The 19,987-nt window shown below is 58.6% G+C and overlaps 3 protein-coding genes, 1 long non-coding RNA gene and 2 other non-coding genes across 8 annotated transcripts; 4 read left to right on the forward strand and 2 right to left on the reverse strand.

The window, feature by feature from the left end:
• Nucleotides 1–42: 42 nt before the first annotated feature.
• PIERCE1 (piercer of microtubule wall 1) lies at nt 43–969 on the reverse strand. The gene is made up of 3 exons (XM_061476956.1): nt 851–969; nt 698–776; nt 43–525 (listed from the first exon to the last, which is right to left on the reverse strand). The coding sequence occupies exons 1-3, from the start codon at nt 952–954 to the stop codon at nt 340–342; spliced, it is 369 nt and encodes a 122-aa protein (XP_061332940.1). The 5' UTR covers nt 955–969; the 3' UTR covers nt 43–339.
• A 147-nt stretch (nt 970–1,116) lies between these two features.
• Nucleotides 1,117–2,694, forward strand: MRPS2 (mitochondrial ribosomal protein S2). 3 transcript variants are annotated; one of them, XM_061476953.1, is made up of 4 exons: nt 1,117–1,159; nt 1,238–1,309; nt 1,445–1,574; nt 1,866–2,694. In XM_061476953.1, the coding sequence occupies exons 1-4, from the start codon at nt 1,132–1,134 to the stop codon at nt 2,407–2,409; spliced, it is 774 nt and encodes a 257-aa protein (XP_061332937.1). In that variant the 5' UTR covers nt 1,117–1,131; the 3' UTR covers nt 2,410–2,694. The 3 variants fall into 3 exon arrangements, with proteins under 3 accessions (XP_061332937.1, XP_061332938.1, XP_061332939.1); XM_061476954.1 differs by having other exon boundaries at nt 1,241–1,309; XM_061476955.1 differs by lacking the exon at nt 1,238–1,309.
• A 1,337-nt stretch (nt 2,695–4,031) lies between these two features.
• On the forward strand, nt 4,032–4,167 carry LOC133281484 (small nucleolar RNA SNORA17). The gene has a single exon (XR_009747535.1). It is a non-coding gene; the product is annotated as a small nucleolar RNA SNORA17 (small nucleolar RNA).
• Nucleotides 4,168–4,589: 422 nt separating this feature from the next.
• On the forward strand, nt 4,590–4,723 carry LOC133281485 (small nucleolar RNA SNORA17). Its single transcript, XR_009747536.1, has one exon. It is a non-coding gene; the product is annotated as a small nucleolar RNA SNORA17 (small nucleolar RNA).
• An 822-nt stretch (nt 4,724–5,545) lies between these two features.
• Nucleotides 5,546–7,861, forward strand: LOC133281272 (uncharacterized). Its single transcript, XR_009747447.1, has 2 exons — nt 5,546–5,642; nt 7,454–7,861. It is a non-coding gene; the product is annotated as an uncharacterized LOC133281272 (long non-coding RNA).
• Nucleotides 7,862–9,674: 1,813 nt separating this feature from the next.
• Nucleotides 9,675–15,544, reverse strand: DIPK1B (divergent protein kinase domain 1B). The gene is made up of 5 exons (XM_061476602.1): nt 15,374–15,544; nt 13,145–13,279; nt 11,968–12,075; nt 11,619–11,795; nt 9,675–10,920 (listed from the first exon to the last, which is right to left on the reverse strand). The coding sequence occupies exons 1-5, from the start codon at nt 15,434–15,436 to the stop codon at nt 10,108–10,110; spliced, it is 1,296 nt and encodes a 431-aa protein (XP_061332586.1). The 5' UTR covers nt 15,437–15,544; the 3' UTR covers nt 9,675–10,107.
• Between the last annotated feature and the right edge of the window lie 4,443 nt (nt 15,545–19,987).

Consider the following 19,987-nt stretch of genomic DNA (forward strand, 5'->3'; position numbering starts at 1 on the left):
TTCCTAATAGCAGTCATTCTGTGGTGATTTCTCCCATGTGTTTCTCCCAACAAATTCCTGGACTCCGTTTTAATAACACTTTTAAACTGGTTTTCCCCAAAGCTTATGCAGGCCTTAACCAGGCCTGACTGAGGTGGCCACTGGTGGGAAGCGTGCAGGTTAATCTACTGCCAGTAGTGAGCATGTGAATGACTTTGCAGTGCAGTGCTTCTTGTCAGGCTTTCAAAGAGGCTTAGCAAGAGATTGAGGGGCAGGTCAGTGCTGTTTGCTCAGGGGGCTTTCGGGGGGTGTGTGTGTGTGTATTTAGCCAGCAGTGACCCTGTTGCTCCCGCTGCAGCTCTAACAGTGGGACGGGCCATTGGGGTTGTAGCTGGGGTGGAAGTCGAGGCGGTCATGGGCGGTGATGAAGTTGTCCGGACCCGTGACATAGCTCTTCTCCAGGGCCGTGTTGAGCCCACTGTTCCTGTACGGGCCCCCCATGCCTTGGATCCTCGTAAAGCCGTGTGGGGTGACATGGAAGGAGGTCTGGGGAGCGAACAGAGGGGAGAGGTTCTCAATGCCACCGTCAGCAGCGCCTGGGCTCAAGCGCACACTGACGGGCCCTGCTGAGCCCCACGTCCTCCTCCTCGGGGCTGCTCTCCCCCAGCACCCCTTTGTGCTCGGGGCTGCCCCAGCCCCCGGCGGTCCCCAACCCTACCGGCACCTCGTGCACCGTGGGGGCCCTGCTGCCGTACGTCTGGTTCGTGGTGCGGTACCGCGGGTGAGGCTCCGGCTTCCTGCGGGGACAGAGCGGGGTTGGAGCGGGGCTGGAGCGGGGCCGGGGCCGCGCGGGGCCGGGCGCGGGGCTCACCCGTAGCCGCAGAGGCGGTCTGGCTGCTGGAGGCGGCCGGGCAGGCTGGCGCTGCTGCGGTAACAGCCGCTGGTGCGGGGCCCGGCGCCCGCAGGCACGGACATGGCGCAGGGACGGGACCGGGACGCGGAGCCGAGCGTTGCCCGGAGACGGGACGCTGCGGGCGGGGCCGCGATGGCTCCGCGCCCCGCCCCGGCCCGGGAAGCGGAAGGCGCCGCTTGACCTTCATCCTCCTCCTCCTCCTCCTGGTGCAGCCGCTCCCGGCGCGGCGGGCTCGGAGCATGGCGGTGCCGCGGCTCCTGCGGGCAGGTGAGCGGGTCCCGTCCGGCTCCCGCCCCGCTCCCGGCCCGCCCCCGGCCCGCCTCACCCCGCGTTCTCTCCCCACAGCAGCCCCCCGGCTCTACAGCAGCATCGCGGCCCCGGCCCTGGCCCCGGCGCCCAGCCCGGCCCAGCCCCGCGGTGAGTGATGCCGCGCACCTGCGGGAGCCTCGCCGGTGCCGCCAGGCCCCTGGGGTTGGGGGTGCATCAGCGCCCTTCGCATCCCCTGCACACACAACGCGGGACCGGCTCCTTACTGGGGTTTCTCTCTCTCAGCCGCGGATGAGAAGCTGCTCTCCGGGCCCCTCGCGCACCCCGACTTCTTCAACGTGAAGGAGCTCTTCTCCCTGAAAGATCTCTTCGATGCGCGGGTGCACCTGGGGCACAAGAAGGGATGTCGGCATCGGTGAGTGAAGCAGGAGGCTGTCCCGGGCTGTGTGCACTGGGTGGGTCTGGGACTGCCCGTGGAGACCCTCATATCCGCATGGGCTTGTACAGGGACCGTGCCCAGTGTGAGCCCTGCAGCCCCAAGCCCTGGTGGGACGCGCTGTGTGCAGCTCTGCAGAGAGCTCCTCTGGTGTCACTGGGGTTGGAGGGTGGGAAGGGTTCCACGGTGAGGCCGCGCCACATCCAGGCTGCTCGGTGCCTGCATCACCCCGTCCCTGCACCCCCTTGTGTCCTCCCTCTGCCCCCGCAGGTTCATGGAGCCCTACATCTTCGGCTGCCGCCTGGACCAGGACATCATCGACCTGGACCAGACGATGGAGCACCTGCAGCTCGCCCTCAACTTCACCGCGCACATCGCCTACCGCAAGGGCATCATCCTCTTCATCAGCCGCAAGCGCCAGTTCTGCCACTTGGTGGAGAGCACGGCGCGGGCCTGCGGGGAGTACGCGCACACGCGGTACTGGCAGGGCGGGCTGCTCACCAACGCGCACATCCAGTTCGGCGCCGGCGTGCGCCTGCCCGACCTCATCATCTTCCTCAGCAGCCTCAACAACGTCTTCCAGCCACACGTGGCCATCCGGGACGCGGCCAAGATGAACATCCCCACGGTGGGGGTGGTGGACACGAACTGCAACCCCTGCTTGATCACGTACCCCATCCCAGGCAATGACGACAGCCCCAGTGCCATGGAGCTGTACTGCAAGCTCTTCAGGATGACCATCATCCGCGCCAAGGACAAGAGGCGGCACAGCGAGGCCGTGCGTGAGCTGCAGAGGAAAGCGGAGGGCAATTAGAGCCCGTGGGATGGTGCCCAGCGGGGTGGTGACGGGCGTCCTGCACCCGGAGCACAGGATTTTGGCAGGGCTCTGGTGCTGTGCAGAGGCCCCGCAGTGATCCCAGCTCAAACAGAAATGGTCCAGAGCGATGTGAGGGGCTGGGAGCCAGACCAGGGCCAGCTCCTGTCCTTGTGTGTCCCCATTGCACGGAGGCACCTCTGTGCTGTGGCCTCCCTGTCCCTGAGTGTGTGATCACTTGGGTTTCATGCTCTGTCCTGATGAATAAAGGGCTTCACAATCTTTCTTGTCTTCTTGTGAAACGGGGGCCTCTGGCCAGTGTTTATGGCCAAGGAAGGGGTGTGAAGGTTGTTCCCACCCCGGGAGCACACAGAGGGGAGCAGGAGGGGAGGTGGCACATCCCAGCGCTGGAGGGTCCCTGCTTTATCCCAGGGCATCTCGGGGTCCAACCTCAGCCACAGCCATGGCGAATGGCGGGGCCCCAGAGTGCGGCCGGGAAAGGGAGCTCCAGGCGCTGACACACGGGTGGGAGGTCCCGGGGGCGAGCAATGGGCCGGGGATCCCGGTCCCGTATCCCCATCCCAGCCCCGGGGCCCCATCCCGGACCCCATCTTCATCCGGGTCCTCGGGCCGGCCGCTCCCGCTCCGAGTCCTCCTGGCCAGCAGCGGGCGCTCTCGGGAGCCGCTCTCAGGGCGGGCTGTCCCCGCGGCCCTTCCGCCCCCCCTCCCCGCCCTATATAAGCGGAAGGCGGGGGCGCTGCGGCCTTTTCGCCGTGGGACCGCGATGGCGGCGGGGACCGAGCGGGGCGGCCGCGGGGGCTGCGCTCACCCGGGCAGGGCTGGGCCCCTCCGAGCCCCTTCCCCGCCGGAGGGCGGCGGGAGGCTCCGGTGCAGGGGATGGGGATGGCGGTGATGATGATGATGATGATGATGATGATGGTGGTGGTGGCGATGATGGCGATGAGGAAGGCGCGCCGGAGGTACGGGGGTGCCGCTCCTGTGTGCGCCCGGGGCCGCGTGCTTGGCGCTGCCCGCGGGGAGCCGGGGCTTGGTCCCTGCTCGCTCCCCCGCCCCGGGGTGCAGGGATCGGAGGGGCCAGAACGTGGCCGGGGAGAACCGCGGCTGCCCGGGCAGCGCTGGGCTGGGTACGGGCACGGGCAGGGGCAGAGCCGTGCTCCCATGGAGGGTGGCGAGCAGCGGGGCTGCCGCTGTTAACGGCTCCTGGCGAGCTGAGTAACCCTGAACGTGCGCAGGAAGCGGCGCTGGTGCTGCTGCGGGTTGATCTTGGGCTGCGTGAGGGGGCAGGTCACGGAGTTCTTACACACAGCAGTTAGCTGCTAATCTGTGATGAGCTGCTATTAGCGCGGCCTTTATTAACATCCCTTTTCTTGTCCTTCTTCAGCCTGGCAGAAGACAAAGGGTGAAGTGAGAAAGATTTGCGCGTCCTGAGAAGCCAAAGGTAAGTGGTGCTTAACGCGAAGACCTGCACCCTTCTGTTAACGCTCTGATGTACTGCGTTTAGTGTGTCCACGTGCACCAAATCCCGCTGTAACGCTACCGAGTAGGTGATGCTGTTCTTACAACCGCGTGTATTATCCCTTCAGTCCCTGTGGCGTTCCCGACCTGCCACCAGAGGCGTTGCGAAGGTGGCTGCGGTGGCACCTTCGTGTCATGAGGTGGCAGAGAGCGACAGGCTGTGTTCTACGCTCGTTTGCTCCCGGACCCGTGGGCATTCAGAGTGATTGATGGCCTGACATGGTTTATAAACGGGTTTAATTACCTGAAATGCGAGTAATTGCCCTAACGTGAGAGCTGGGTGTAAGGATAGAAAGCTGCTGTGTGTGACCTGTAGTGGGTCTGCAGCAGAAGACCCACTGTGTGTGGCTTTTGTTTAGCCTTAAAATGGGTAGAATGCTGTGGGGTTATGAAATAACCACATGTGCTTAAACCCTGCGTGTGCTGTGCATTGGTTTCTTTAGCTTCCCTTTCCTGCTGTACCTTCCAAGCTTGTGTTACCAGTGCAACAGAGCCCATCGGACCAGGCTCTGAGGTGTGTCTGGGTACACAAAGTAAGCGATGTGTGCATTTCCCTTTCCAGAGGAAGCTGCAGGACCTGGCTGACGGGAGGAGGGCTCCTGCAGGACCCGAGGTGAGCAGCAGCGGGTGCAGTTGAACAGCCCCATGCCCCAGCTCGTGTTGCAGACGTGGCTGTAGTGCCTTGTTTGTGTCATTAGGTGGCAGAGAGGAAGAGGCTGTGTCTGTGCTGGGGCTCTGGAACCTGTGAGCACCCAGGAATGATGAGCAGCCTGACACTTGGTTCCTGGTTTTCCTGTGGTTTTTCCTTGAATGTTAAGTGTTTTAATGGTGAATAATGGACAGCTCTGGAGGGACAGGGTGCAGAAGGGCTGCCCTCCACTGTGAGTAATTCTCTTCATGACAGTATAATCTTACGTGACAGATAAGGGTACCTTTTATACTGTCAGATTCTATGCTTTAGAAGTGACCCTGTTTTACTAACCTGCTCTGTTAAAATCTAATTCAGGTTTGTTGTATATCATTTATTGTTAGGAATAGCAGACTCCAGTATTCTTTAATAGCCCTGAGTCCTTGGAGGTTTGCTTTCCTGACATGTTGGTATCATTAGTAGTCAGAGGTGAAGAGCTTTCCTGTGCCAGAAGCTTGTAACTACTCAGCTCAGTAGCTTGACATTGCTGCTGCATTTACCTCTTTCTCCGGAAAACCAGCAGAATATGGAGCAAAATTCCTTAGAAAAGCAGTTTAAATGATGCCAATTTTAACTGCATCAGGGGAAGGTCCTTTTGGGTTTTGCAAGGACAAGCAAAAGTGACAGCTGCTGTCTTGAATTCTCTTTTTGCTTTCAGCAGCTCCTTATGGCCTGCAAGACACTCTTGCTTGCTGTCTGTTCCGATGGTGAAAAGACACCTGGAGTTCAGCAGGGTTTATTTAGTGTTACGTAGATACCAAGAACCACACCTGGGCGTGGAAGGGATGGGGGAAACAGGCTTTTGAGTTTGGTGTTTTCAAAGGATTGATGTAGATAGAAAACCAGTTTGGTGTGGATTTAGCAGGTGCTGGAAACCGTGCCTTGCTCCTAATGTTAACTCACCAGCTCCTCACTCCTTCCTCAAAAACCCAAACTAAAGGTGTTTTTCCTCCTCACAGTTACAGCTGAGAGCAGGGCTGACTCCTGGAACTTACTTCAACTGCTGCAGGTAAGTGTGGCATCACTTGGAAACCCACTGGGCCTCAGTGGTGTCTGGTAGGATCCTAGGGGTGGTACATCCTGTCCTTACGGGACAGGGACAAATGAAACCAAGTAAAATAACAGTACCAGTGTAGACTTGGAGAAAGCCTGAATTCAGTAGTTTGGCATCTTTTTCTGTTGGAAAAACCCGCTTCAGGTGGCGCGCGCCCAGGTTCCTCTGCTTTGCTAATGCAGCAGTTTTTGTAAGCAACCTTTAACACTCTTCACCTTTTCATTTCACTTAAACTGCCTTCCTCAGCTCCCCAGGAGCATGCTTTTAAAGGCAGCTGTCAGTAGAACAAGACACTTCTGTTAAAAGCTTCCGGTTTTGCGTGTTGAAGTGCCTGAGATAATGAAGATGGGTTCTGGTGCTATTGTAGTCCGACACGAAACGCTGCTGAAAACGAGCTCATGTCTCATATGCAAGATAATGAGAGATTGTGTCTTAAAATCAAGGAAAAGCTTGATTTTAGTAATAAAGCAACAAATTGATGCGAAAACCTGAAGTCCTTTAAGTGGTGAGAACAGCTCTGGCCACGTGCGGTGCTGCAAAACCAAGAGGCTTTGCAGTGACTAATGGCTTGACAAAACCTGGCAGTGCTGGGTGGTGGAAAATGCCCTCATTAAATGGGCATTAGAGGGCCAGAGGTGCCATTAACCAAGTGGGCTGCTGCTGGCTGCAAAATGAGCCATTTAATTGGGAAAAGGCAGTGCCTACCAGCAGCGGCTTTGGGAAGAATGCTAATAAGGTGGCTGGGGATATGCTCTGCAAAGAGCCATGCCCCAAGATGGGACTCTTCTATTTAAATACCCTGACTTCTAACCCGAAACACACATTTGGGTTATTTCTGCTCAGGCTTTGCTTGCATCAAGGGTCCTGTAGCAGTAGTGAGTGCCTAATGAGTGTCTCTCCAGAGCTTTACTGTGTGAGGCATAGGAGAGCTATTAAAATGCTCCTAACAGCATTTGCTGTGAACCGTCTTCCCCAGCCTGAGCAGCAATCCCAGGCTATGAATATTGCTTTACTGAAAGAGCTGCCTGGCTCTCAGCTGTGGAAAAGGTGAGTATTTTGCATTAAAGTGGCATTGAGAGGAATGAAGAGTCGTTGTGCACATTAACTTAGCCCTGCATCATTAGAACTGGTTTATGCCTTGGCTTTGAAGGCTGGAATAAGCCCAGCTTTCCTCTCTGCACTATGAATGTTGCCTCTGCAGGCAAACTCCCCTTTGATTTTTAGGGAGCCCATGAGGGAAAGAAGAACCATGAGCAGGCTCTGGCTGTGCTGTTAAATTCCCCCCTTCCTGGACTCACCAGAGTGCGCCGCCAAGCCAGGAGATGCTTTTCAAATCCTTTGTTCTGGTGTCAAAGAACCTGTCCTAAATGAGGCCAATTTATTATCATCTGCCTCCTGTCACTGCCTCCTGATCCACTCGGGTTTGCAGGCACTTGCCTTCCACTGACTGCAGTGGTAGGGTGTTTGGTGATGCTGGAGTCTGGTGCTTGAAGCTTCCCTGTGAATCGTGACAACCCAGCCCAGCTGATGACTGCCCTCAGACTTGGTTTCGTTTCATGAAGCTTTTATTGGTTCCTCTGGGATGGGAAAGTGTTTGGGTAGTCTCAAGACAAACCTGATGTAATGCTTGTCAGCTGAATTAAAGCAGTTCTGTGTCCTGAGGAGCTGCAGTGACCAGCAGGAGCCTGGATGCATTAACCAGCTGCTTGCTGTTGACCTCTGCTGCAGTTGGAGTTGTCTCACACCCTGCGCCTTCTCGTTTGCAGATCATGCCTTGAGGTTTGGAACTCCAGCAGACCCGGCTGCAGGAGAACTGGGCCGTGGTGTCTGCAGTGAGGATCTCTAGGGTGCTGAAACTTCATCTTCTCAACGTGGGTTCAAGCTCACAGCAGCCAAAGTGTGCGGTGATGCTGCTGGTTCCGAGTGCTGCCTGCAACCTGCATGCTCGGATGTTGAAGAGAAATGATTGTTCTGTTCCCAGTGTCCTTCCTTGCCTTTGCTGTGCTGCTGGTGACTAGCTCCCAGAGCTGTAACCTTGTCCCTCTCCCACTCATCTCTCTCCTGAGCTGTTTCCACATTCTGAAGCACTCTGCTTTCAGTCTGTGTTTTCCCTGCATGGTAAGAAGGGTTATAAAAAACCCCAAACAACTAAATAAAGATGCCACCTCCGCTGAGCCTGGAATGTGTGTTTGTAGCACCTCAAGTAATACCTTCTTTTTAACCATTCTAGCATAGAAGACTTTATTTGTGGCTGTGAGAACTGGGATGGCTTCTTTAAACAGTGACAGATAGAAGCCTTGCTGCTGACCTCCAGCCCCTTGTGGCTCAAATGTATGCTGCTAAAGCAGCTGAGATGGGATTGTCACTCTTCCAGTGTTCTGCTTTTCCTCTTTTTCCCAGCTAATGTGGGAAAGCTGGAGCAGGCCCCAGTGTGGAATAGCTTTGCCTTTAGTCATTTCTCACCCGTATTGTGGTGTAGCTTGTAAACGATGAGCACATGTGTGAAAACACTCGTGCTTTGTATTAGTGATGAACTGAACCCTCTGTTCTTGGGGTGTGAGCTCTGAGGGATTCCTGGGAGTGTGTCCACTGCTGTGTGGATTAATCACACAGGAATGTGGCAGCTCCCATTGGAGGTGTCTGAATAAGCTGCCTGGGAGAGTTCTGCAAGCACAGGGGCTGTCTTTCTCCTTGAACTTCGTACTTTCAGAAATTCTGGAATCTAGGGTCTCATAGGTAAATGAGGACCATGGTGGTTTTCCTCTACTTTTCTAGGTGCTCATGGGCTTTACCCCTGCTTTGGGGGCAGGGAGTCGTAAAGTGCCAACAGAGCAGGGGTGGCGAATTGCTTTCCCAAACACCTGAGGGGAGGATTTGGAGTGGGTGTTGAGTTCCTTTTTCTAATAGAAGGAAATGATTTCTCTGGAGCTGGTTGCTATGGGAGTGCAGGACCAGAGATGAGGAGCTCGGGCGGCTCCATGGAGCCGCATCACCCAATTCCAGTCCCCTCATTCACCTTCCACCCAGCGTTCCTGTTCCACGCAGGTGACACTGGGTGCCCTAATGCCTGGAGGTGGGGCCTTGGTCATGCTTGTGTCTCTCCTGAATTAACTGAGGAACTCACCCCACTTCAAACAAACCCCACAAGAGCTCATCCTGACCACAGCTGAGTGATGCTGCCCAGCCAGCCCCTCTGGGAAGCTGCACCAGCACTGAGTGTGGCTGACGCTGAAACATTCCCTCCATAAATAACAGTGAGAGGGAAGGATGATCCTATGGAATGGATAGAAGGGAAAACTGGTGTATCTCTTCCAAAGGGCCCATAAATCTGCAGCTGTGACACCAGCACTCGCGTGCACAGGGGAGGTGCTGTCAGATGTACTTCCTTTGTGACTGTACTTCAGCTATATGCCCCACTTCAGTAAGCAGTTGGTGAGAGCACTGCCATGTGGTATATGGCATATTCCTGTCAGCAGGCATATGACTGAGTGAGCTTGGGGTAGGTCACACAAATTCCTCCTCTCTTCGCCCAGGTTTCAAAGGTTGCTATAATTGAGTGTTTAAAGGAAACAGACTATAGAGCCCTGGTAGCATCTACACAGGCAACCAAGTGTCTGGAAGCCTGCTGCAACCTTGCCTGCGGATTCATTTTAATGCTTTAAGCTATTCTTGGCTTTAGATGCTTCCAAAGCCAGACCGTGTGAGAGGGAATGGCCTGTGCTGCCAATTCCAGGCTGCGGGCAGGAGCTGGTGGGAGCCTGGCACAAGCCACCACATCCCTGTCTGGGGTCAGGCACTTCAGAAGGAATGGTGGAACTGCCAGGCCTCTCTGCTGATCTGCTTCCTAAGCCACAGCTGGATCTGGAGGCAGATGACTCAGACACTCTAGGAGATGCTTTTGGATGGGGAAATTACCTTCCCCTCCTTTCCAGCTCGCGGGCAGGCTCGTGCTGAGGCTGCTGCGTCGCTACTGATGTGCTGGTGCGATTCACGTAAAAGCCATTTATTTACATCAGAGACGTTCATCAAAAGATGATGTGACAAGAACAGCACGAATGATTCACTCTCATCTCGGCGCTGCTTTCCTGTTAATCAAGGACCAGTTTGATGCCTCCAGCTGGGCTCCGCTTCCTCCTCGCTTTCCATCTCATCTTCTTCCCCCAAGCTCAGCCCGGCCCCGCTGTCCCGGCTCCGCAGCACGCTCCTGCCGGCTCGATGTGTGATCCCGATGATCCTGCTGGGCGGTGGAAGTCATGACGCTTGGTTTTCCCCGAGGGAGAAGGGGCTGCAGCTATGCTCAACTCCCTGCGCAGGGGGTATTTGCCTGTGGGGGAGAGGATGGAGAAACAGGCCTTCAGCCCTTGCACTCAGCTCTGAGATCGTGGATTCTAAACTCCAGGGCCGTGCTCCCCCCCCCCCGTTAGGAGTATTTGGTGTTGGAAATCTTCTTCCAGAGCAAGGTCTTGAGGTTGTTGAGCACGAGGGAGTGGTGCACCTCCATCTGGCTGGCCAGGCCGCTGAGGGTCATGCACGTTCGGAGCTGCTTCTGCAGCTCCTCCTTCAGCTCCAGCGGTGCCCCGTACAGCAAATAGTCCTGCAGCAGCCCGCACACCTTGGCCAGGTTGGGCTGCACCACGTCGCTCTTGCACTGCTTCAGGAGCTTGTCGCACGTGGCCGTGCAGTCCTTCCCGTAGGTGCAGTCCCCGTTCTGCTCGCAGTGCCGGCCCTTGAGGAAGCCTCGGATCGTCATCTCCGTCGCCACCTTCCGCAGGTTGACCATCTTGAAGTCGTACTTGTCGTTGTAGCCCACGTTGCTCACGCTGGCCTCACAGATGTAGAAGTTCCCGTAGGTGCCGTGGAAGATCTCCTCCACGAACTCCAGGAGGCCAATGGAGATCTTTGCCCGCCGGGGCCACGCTGGTGCGAACCACTGGTGGATGATCTGGTGCACGACCGAAGGCAGCAGCGGCTGGAGGAAGGGGGGAACGTCCACCCCATAGAGGGAGGTGTGGGGGATCTTCTCGGTGACGTAGAGGTCCCCGCAGTGCCCCAGCAGTTTGGAAGTGTGCTCTTTCTCATGCAAGGAGAACATGAGCAGGAACTCATTGAGCTGAAGGAGAGCCCAGATGGATTTGGCCTCTGCTAAAGACACTTTCCCGTCCCGGTTCACGTCCGCCATGCCGATGATCCGGCTCACCAGGCCTGCAAGAGAAGGCTGATCTCCCAGCTTGGACTGTGAACAGAACCAGAACAGAGCAAGCGGCGTCAGACCCCTGCAGCTCTCCATGTTCAGGCTTCACATCACTAAACTGAGCTGGGGAGGCAAAGAACTGAGCTTGGGAGAGGAGGGAACAGCCACCCTGCTCATACGAGCTCGGTACCACACCACTGGGTAGGGTTGGACCAATTCACCCCCAGCAGAATTTCACCAGCATCAGGGCTGCACTAGACCCAGATGGGAAGAAGCTTCCAGGCTGAGAGCTGGGCTGGTTCAGCCTGGAGAAGAGAAGGTTCCTGAAGGGGAGACCTTAGAGCAGCTCCAGTGCCTAAAGGGGCTGCAGGAAACCTGGAGAGGGGCTTTGGACAAGGGCCTGTAGGGACAGGACAAAGGGAATGGTTTTAACCTGCCCGAGGGGAGACTGAGATGAGCTCTTAGGCAGAAGCTCTTCCCTGTGAGGGTGCTGAGGCGCTGGCACAGGGTGCCCAGAGAAGCTGTGAACCAGAGGCACCGTCTGTCCCTGTCCCCACCACTGCCTGCACTGGGGCCAGCCCATTCCTCAGGGAGCCCCATAGCTGCAGGACACGAAGAGGAGCCCTGCCTGGCGCCCAGCACCAGTGGGGAAGCATGGGCCCGAGGAGCTCTCATTCAATGGGAACAAAAGACACTATGAGCCTTTCCAAATGGCATCCCGGAGGGACTCGGGCACTGACCTTTAGGAAGTTGAGCAGCATTTCTTTGAACTCATCCATCGACGTCCCTCGTGTCGGCTTGTCGAAGAGGACCACGTCCCTCCTGGGCACAGAGTCCGGGTGCCCATCTGCCTTCAAGGCTTCCTCGATGCCGCATTTGATGATCACCTCCGTCTCCCTCCAGAGCCCGCTGTAAACCTGCAGCAATGGCAAAGGGACACACTGAGATGGGAGAAAACAGCGAGTGCAGAGAACTTGGTTCTGCTCCAGTCTGGGACCGGTACAGGGACTGGGTGAGGACATTTCCCAGACTGAAGCTTGCTCCCATCCCCAGCCCTGTGGTGGCTTTCTAGGCAGGGCAGGCACCTACCTGCTGGGTGGGAGAGGAGGAGAGGCAGTGCTGAAAGAGGAGGCTGCGCTCCTCACACAGGTCCTTGCACGTGGAGCCAGAAATGATTCCTTTCTTGTACTGGTCACACTGGGGAGGGGAAGGCAAAGAAAGGAGCTCAGCAGGGGCAGATCCCTGCTCACCCGATAGATCCAGGCCCATCCGCACAGCTTGTGATGTGCAGCCCCCCAAGCACATGAACTGGGGGCGCATGAACCCCCCCCATCCTGTCACCAGCCCCGTGCCCATTGCCTGCCGTGCCCAAACCCCTCAGGGGCTCTGATCCGGCTGCTGGAGCTGCTGGAGGCAGCCCTGGGCAGGAGAGGCCGCAGCTTTCCAAGAGCCTCAGGGCTGGAAGCGGGAGCTGCAGTAATTCACTGCATCTTCTCCTTTCATGTATCCCTGACATGACAGGAATTAACCCCTGGACCTGCTCACAGGGGACTCAGCATCTGCAACCCCCAGCTCAGAGCAGGAACTAGCGCCCAAGACCCCGTGGTCAGAGTCGTGCAGGAAATCAAATCAAACGATCATGCCTGTTGTTATGGCAATTCCTGCCTCCCTGCCCTGCGGAAGGACGGATGAGCCAGGCATTTCACACAGAGCCATGGGCCTGGCTGGCTGTGTGACCTGCTCCCTGCCATGGGGCACACTCAGCACCCCGCTCCTGCCTCCCACCCCAAACCCCAGGCAGGGGTAAAACGCACCAAGCCAAGCTCCCTGCTCTTCGTGCAGCTCCTGCTTTCCTTAGGGCACAACAGCAGTGCCAGGGGTACCCACAGACTGGCTGCTCCCCTTTCCTCCTGGCTCTGCTCTGGGGTCCAGCACGATGCTCTCCCTGAACGGGGATCTACTCGCTGCCCTCACGTTGCAGCTTCATCTCCACAGATGTTAATCTGCCCATGGCTGCTTGGCCGACTTCCCTCCGACAGCTCATTAGATGCTTTCCCCATCGCCCTGGCAGGATAAGGCCACCTCTCCCACTCCGAGCTCCGTGGGATGCCAGGGAAGCAGCTGCCAGGAGCACTCCTTGGCACAGCATTCCTGATGGATGCTGCAAGGCACCACATGGGGCTTGGAGGGGGCTGGATACAGGCTCCTGCAGCACCACACACCCCGCACCGGCCCCGGTACCCACGGGCACTGCCCCATCACTCACGATGATCACGCGGCAGACGTGCCCACGGCACAGCTCCGAGTAGGATGCGTAGTGCATGTAGGCCACCCAGCTGCCCACGAAGATGCCCAGCCACAGCACCAGCAGGTACTTCACCTTGATGCCCGGGAGGCGGCTCTGCAAGGACAACGAAACGCTGGTGAAGGCCGGGTCGTTGTCAGCCAGACAAGGACAACTTCTGCACGACTCGACCTGAGCGCCGGTGAAACCTTCAGCCTGTTTTGTACAGATGCACCAGTCTCTTATGCAACTCCTGCTGCAAGTAGGACATTTAAAATTCCCTAAAAGCAGGGAGATTACAGCGGTGGGCTGCGGGGAGCTGGATGCTGTGCATCCCTACGGCAGGGAGCTGCGGCCGTGTGCTCCTGCTCCGCTGCTCGTGTGAAAGCAGAGCCTGCTGCCTCTGCATCCTCGGGTGTGAGGGGCTCTGCCTCTACCTAGGGCCCCTTTCATGGACACGGGAGGCAGCCACCAGCAGTGTGGGTGCCAGCAGAGGGGTGAGGAACCTCCACACAAACAATGTGAGGCTCCCAGCGGGGTTCGGGTGCTGCCGTCTGCCCTCCTGCAGCACAGGGTGTTTACCTGACCTGTGTAGCAGGGCACAGAGCCCTGGCAGTTCCCACAGGCAAGGAATGAATCCTTGCATCAAGCACCCCATTCCCTCTGGTTTCCGTGGCTAATTCCTGCTTCAAGAGAGCCCTTGGCCTGTGGCCATCTCCAAATCTCCTCTCTTCTCACACCGCATCAGTGGTGAGACCACGACCTGCTGCTGGGATAGGGCTGGATCCAACGCTGTTACAACCTGCCAGGGATCCCTGCTTGGTCTTGTAGCCCAAAACTGCTCCCACCTCCAAAATGCCTCATCTCTGCCTCTTGCCAAGTGCTGCAAGGGCTCTGCTGCAGCAATACCCGGTGGTGGTGGAGCCTCCTGCTCTCCTGTCACACCGGCTTGGCGGTGAAAGCAGGCAGGTCTGCTCGGGATGGTGACACTATGCATAATTGCAAGTGCATCTTAACTGGAAAGTGAAGCAGGCCACGATGCCCAGTTTGCCATCGAGCCACAGCACTGGTAACAAAGGCCTGGTAAAGAGAAGCTGACCATGGCGAGGACTTGGCAAAGGATGTGTGGCTGCTCCCGGGAGCTGAAAACCAGCTCATGCAGTTTTCCAGAAGTCCTTGAAGTCGGACACAGACCACTGCGACCCACGAGACCCCCCCAGCACAGCAGCCCCCCTGAACCTGCCCAGTGGTGGGTATGTGACCCCCTGCTCTGGGAACAGGGGGCTGCTTCACAGTGGGTCCCACCAGTGGGGACCATGGTGGGGCTGCCACCCCCTCCCATGGGACCCACACGGGTGACCTCGGCACAAAGGCTGTCCCCAGGTCCCACCACCCTCACTCTGCACCCAGCTCTGCCCTCCCAGCCACAGCCAAACCCAGCCCCTGCCCGTCAAAGTGGCCCCACACAACTGCTCCACAGCCGTTTTGGCTGGGAAGAGCACAGCAGGCAGGGCTGGCTCAGCACCCCAGGGCCCTGGGAGCAGAGCCGCAGCACTCATCCAGCAATCCGCTGTGCTGGGGACCCACAGAGCCTCCTCTAAACACTGCCCTCCCCATGCAGCCCTCCCTGCACCTGGTGAGCCCAGGGCTCTGCCCCATCTCCTACCACCATCCTCCGCTCACCAGCTACCCACTACCCCATCCCTGCTTTTCCCCACCACAGAGATAACCTCCCATCCACCGGGAAAACCGCTCTGGTCCAGGGCACTAGCCAGAGCCAGGATTTCTCATCCCATGGCTGCAGGGGAAAACGCCCAAGATAACAACCTGCCCCTGCATTCCCAGCCCTGCATCCCCAGCCCCACGTCCCATCCCCGCATCCCCGGCGGCACTGAACCGGGTCCCAACCCCCAGCAGCTCGGGGATGGGAAAAAGGAAAGAGCAGGAGTGGCGGCTGCACCGGCTCCTCCATCCAGCGCTGCGGGCTGGCGGATGGATGGGCTGTCCGGTGCTTCACGGCCGCTGCGGCTCCCCCAGCACGGCGGGGCTGCGGCTGGCCCGGGCTGTGCAACGCCCGCGGCCCCCGGTGCCGGTCCCCGTAGCCCCGTGCCCCAGACCGCGGCGGAGCGTCCCCTTTGTGCGCGGCCGCTGCCAGGATGCGGAGATGGGCACCGCATCCCCCGCCCCGGCCCTGCGCATCCCCCCCGGTACCTGCAGGCCCTTGGAGCTGGGGCAGAACAGCACCAGATGCACCAGCCGCCGGATCCTCCGCATGCTGCGGGCGCGCCGCGGCCGCGGGCCTCAGGCTCCGGGGGGCATGGCCGGGGCTGCCGCGGCCCCCGCCTCGCCGCCGGGGAGCCGGGGGGGCTCGCACCGACCGCCGCAGCCCGGCCCGGCGCGGCTCCGCCCGGCTCGGAGCGGCGAGGGGCGGTGCACGCAGCGCGGGGAGGCGGGGGGGGGCTGCCGCGGGGCTCGGCCCGGCCCGGCCCGGCTCGGCACGGCCCGGCCCGGCTCGGCCCGGCTCGGCACGGCTCGGCTCGGCTCGGCACGGCTCGGCACGGCTCGGCACGGCACGGCTCGGCTCGGCACGGCACGGCACGGCTCGGCACGGCTCGGCACGGCACGGCTCGGCTCGGCACGGCTCGGCACGGCACGGCTTGGCACGGCCCGGCTCGGCTGGGCTGGGCTGGGCTCCGCTCGGGGTCCCGTCCCAGGCTCAGGCCCCCAGCCGGGGTCTCACCCGGGTTCCCCAAGGCCCGTTGATGACCCTGGAGATGCTGAGCCAGCCCCGGCACTTTGCAGTGGGGAACCCCCAGGGCTGAGCCGGGCATCACCCCCTTCTTCACCTCCTCACTGTCCCCTTTGCAGCGTTAAAGCCCAGCAGCAGCAGCACCAGCCCGGGCCTTCCTCCCCGTTTGCGTTGCATCTGGGCAGGGAAACCTCAAGGCAAGAGAGCGGCTGCTTTGTGTCAGGCAAGGAGCAGACAGGCCAGGAGCAGCCTCTCGCCCAGGAGCAGCCTCTCACCCAGGAGCAGCCTCTCACCCAGGGGAGCGCAGCATACAGGGAAGGGAGAGAAAGGTGGAGAGACAAAAATGTGCCTTTTGGGGTGCCCTCTCTGCGCCCGTGGCCCTGGGGCTCAGCAGGCTCCCCAGGTCACCCTCCTGTGCCCGGAACCCTGATTCTGGGGGCTGAGTACAGAGCACAGAATGAAGCCCTCACTGGTAACACCTGGGCCCAAGCAGAGAGAGGCTGGAAGTGCCACGGAGCTGTCCGCGGGGCTCTGTCACATTCTGGGGTAGATTGTCCAGGGAATCTAATTAGGAGTGAGCAGACCTTCCCCAGCTGTAATATGCCAAGTAATGAAGTGATCGGTATTGATCGCTGGAATGCCTAATGAGCACTTATCACTGAATAATTAATGCAATCAAACTAATACAAATTCTGCAGGTGGGATTATCTCTCACACCCCATGCGCAGGGGCAGGCACACCTCTCCCCACGGTGCCCATCTCCTCTTTGTATTCCAGACACGGGGGGGACCTGGAACCAGAGATGTTGGTGTTGCCACCCCACAGCCTGGGCTGTGACAGGGGTCTCTCCCCTCCCCAAAATCCCCGGCACTGCCTGATGGGATCCCAGCAGCAGGCAGCATCCTGAGCACCTCCAGGTTGCATGGAGGTGGGGAATGTGGTCCCACAGGAGCTGTCACCATCCAGAAGATGCCGGAAGCAGTCGATGCTGATCTCCAAGCTGGGAATCTTTACCTGGATTAAGTCACTTAGCCCACGAAAGCCCCACACTGATTTCCACTGGCACACTCCTCGGATCACATCCCAGCCGTGCCAAGAGCACTGTGCCCTGAGGACACGGGACCTCATGGGTCACCCACTGCCCTGGAACAGTCATTTGCTGACCTATAATATTTACCCAGTTACATGATAATGATATTCAATACTGAATAATTTATCTTGCCAGCTCTGGTGCTAACAGCAAAGAACAGAGCAGTGCTGAGCACCAGGCAAGGACCTCCACTGTCCCCTCATCCCCTCCGGAGCACTCTTTGCCTTCCCCCGGGTGGGATATCAGTGGTGGGTGACACCAGCCCGATGCCATCACCCACAGTGCCCATTGCTGCTGCCTGGCTGGGGGTGCAGGACCCAGAACCAAAACGGGCTCTGCTTGCTCCTGCCCAAGTGATGCCATCAGGATCAGCCCCATGGCCAGGAACCAGCGGGATTTCTGCCCCGGGGGCTTCAATGGCACCGGGTGTTCCATCAGGAGCTGATGGAGCCGGGCTCCAATGCTCTTTCCTGTGCATCCTTTAAGGATTTGAGGCTGACGGCCCGTGCTTCCTGCACAGCACCACAGCTGGCTCTGCCCGCCAGGCCCGGATGGGGCTGAGCGCTGCAGTTATAATTAGAAATGCTAATCAGCTCTTGTGCTTCTGGCTTGACAGCACAGCCACCCCCAGCACCAGCTTCCCTCCAATCTGGCCTGTGCTCGCCCCCTCCGCTTCCTCTCCAAAGCCCTTCTCCTTGTAATTAAGCACTATGGAATTCGGGGGGGGGGGGGGGGTCTGCTGAGGCTCCTTGTGTGCTCTGGGCCAGGGATGCAGCTCTGCAGAGCTTGCTGGGGGTGCTTTGGGGGTCTCACCCTCTGTTCACCACCACTCCCCTGGGCTGGGGACATCCCAGGGATGTCCTTGCCCCTTGCTAAGAGCCCAGCACCAGACCATAGGGTAGAAGAGGGGCAGCACCAGGGGTAAAGGCAGAACGTGGTGGCTGTGGACAGGAGCTCTGCAAGGGGAACCATGCTCATTAGGATTTCTGTCATGTGCCAGCCATGGGCTCTTCCCAGCCAAGGGAGAAAAGGAATTTGCAAAGGAGCATGGACAAGGAGGCTGAGCAGCAGATCCCTGCACTGGCTCAGCTGGTTATGGAGTTATTTATTCCCAGGGCTTGCATTAGGAGTTGCAACCCAGGGAATTCCTCCCTCCGCAGTGCCTGCAGACAGCCCTTGGAGCCCCCAGCCCCTCCACAGGACCCCCTCCTATTGCTCCATGGGCCAGGACATGGATTTCTCCTTTGGGATATCACATAAAGGGAGCCGGGAGGGACTGGGCTTGGTGGCTCCTGCGGTGATGGACTCCCAAAAGGCCCCAGCAGCACAGGGAGCTGACTGGGAAAGCCTGGGGACAAGCAGGACTGCATTTGTCATGAGGAACTGACTCCATCCAACGCCCAGTGTATGCTCCACAACCACATGAGCAGGGTCCTGAGCACACAGGAATTAGCGAGGGTCTGACCCTGTCTGCACAGCCACTTGAGCTTTCCCAATGCAGACAGCTGGCTTAGGAGGCCCCTTTATTCTTCACATCCCAGATCAATCGGGATAGTTGTAATCAAGTCCTTGTGAAAGCTCGGAGCGGGCTTTGCTGCCCAGCGAGCTCAGGGGGGAGAGCAAGCAAGAGGGAGAGGTCATGCTGAACTATTGATGGCGCAGCAGCGGCGCTGCTCCCAGGGCTGGCTGTGCACAGAGCTGCCCAGGACAGTTTGCCTCCGTATCTCTTGCTAATGCTGCTCCATTGATCTCCTGTGACAGGCGGCAACTACAAGAGGTTTTTTTAGCTGGAGTCATTAAAAGCATTAATCAATAACGGGGGAAAACTGTTTCATGGAGACATATTCCTGTTGTGGATGTTCGCCAGCGTGGTTTGCTTCCAGCAGCCAGGGAGGCCTGCCAGGAAAGAATCCACCTCGCGCTGGACTCTGGCACCTTGAGTAGATCCTGAGCCAGCAAAAAGCTGGCAATGAGAAGGGATCACCCAGGGAGCACGTGGCATCTGATTCCAGGTATCCCAGCACCCCAAACCACCCCGACCCTCTGTTCTCACACAAGGACCCCAGGAAGAGCCAATACGCCTGAAGTGTGCTCGGTACCGGTTTCATGCTGCCTCTGCTATACGCAGTTGCTGCCTGGCAGCGGTGCGATGGGTGCCAGCAGCTCCCTCAGGGGTCCAGCCCTGTCCCAAGGCTCAGCCTGCAGTGCTGCTGCCATCGACAAGACCGGGAGCTCATTCCTGTGGCAAGACTGGAGTTGTTTGCAAGAGAAACCGTCCTTGCCCCGCTCCCTCCCGCCCTGCCCAGCGGTGTCAGTACATTTCCATCGCTCCACGGCAGCAACACCCAGGTCATTTCCCCGAGCAGCTCCTGTGCTGAGCCCCAGCGAGTGCCTGTGAGGTGCTGGAGCCCATTTCCCTTGGGGAGCTGGAGCAGGAGGCTGGAGATGTGCTCAGGAGCAGGAGGATGGGATCGCCTTCAAAGGTGACTGCAAAGGGAGGCGATGGGACAGTGTGAGCCCCATGCGCTGCTGCAGGCAGTGGGACCACGGAGGTGGTGCGGGATCCCACCGGATGAGCTCAGCTTGAGGAAAAGACCCAGGACACAGGAGCTGAGCTGTTTAGTTGCACTTGCAGACTTAGCCCAAAGGCCCTCTAGGAACATCACACTGCTGTGTGCTGGAGGGGGCACAGGAAGAGCGAGCAGGGCCTGCACCCAGCAGGTACCAAGTGATGCTTCAGAGTAAGGAAATGCCTGTTTGGAGACAGGGACAGGGATCCCAGTGGATCTGAGCTTCCCTTTCCTCCCTGGGGCACAACACACTCAACTCCCAAAGCCCAGGCTCCCACTGCTCTCATGGGCCACTGCGCTGTGGTAATTACAGCAGCTCCCGGGGGGAAACGGGATCTTCCTCTTCCCTGTAATTACAGCTACGCATCGGCAGCAAAGGGATGTGCGGCAGCAGGACAGGAGCGATGGGGACACTG

The sequence above is a fragment of the Pezoporus flaviventris genome, unplaced genomic scaffold, assembly GCF_033815535.1.
Source record: "Pezoporus flaviventris isolate CSIRO_AGI_PZ_B2104156 unplaced genomic scaffold, CSIRO_AGI_Pfla_v1 ptg000097l, whole genome shotgun sequence".
NCBI lineage: Eukaryota > Metazoa > Chordata > Aves > Psittaciformes > Psittacidae > Pezoporus > Pezoporus flaviventris.

Coding starts and splice junctions, on each gene's coding strand:
- DIPK1B (XM_061476602.1), bottom strand. CDS start 15,436: ATGCGGAGGATCCGGCGGCTGGTGCATCTGGTGCTGTTCTGCCCCAGC. Junction 12,076..13,144: donor ACGTCTGCCGCGTGATCATC/GTGAGTGATGGG, acceptor TCCCCTCCCCAG/TGTGACCAGTACAAGAAAGG. Junction 10,921..11,618: donor TGCTGCTCAACTTCCTAAAG/GTCAGTGCCCGA, acceptor TTCTGTTCACAG/TCCAAGCTGGGAGATCAGCC.
- MRPS2 (XM_061476953.1), top strand. CDS start 1,132: ATGGCGGTGCCGCGGCTCCTGCGGGCAG. Junction 1,160..1,237: donor GCCGCGGCTCCTGCGGGCAG/GTGAGCGGGTCC, acceptor CTCTCCCCACAG/CAGCCCCCCGGCTCTACAGC. Junction 1,575..1,865: donor AAGAAGGGATGTCGGCATCG/GTGAGTGAAGCA, acceptor CTGCCCCCGCAG/GTTCATGGAGCCCTACATCT.
- PIERCE1 (XM_061476956.1), bottom strand. CDS start 954: ATGTCCGTGCCTGCGGGCGCCGGGCCCCGCACCAGCGGCTGTTACCGC. Junction 777..850: donor GACCGCCTCTGCGGCTACGG/GTGAGCCCCGCG, acceptor CTGTCCCCGCAG/GAAGCCGGAGCCTCACCCGC. Junction 526..697: donor CCACGGTGCACGAGGTGCCG/GTAGGGTTGGGG, acceptor TTCGCTCCCCAG/ACCTCCTTCCATGTCACCCC.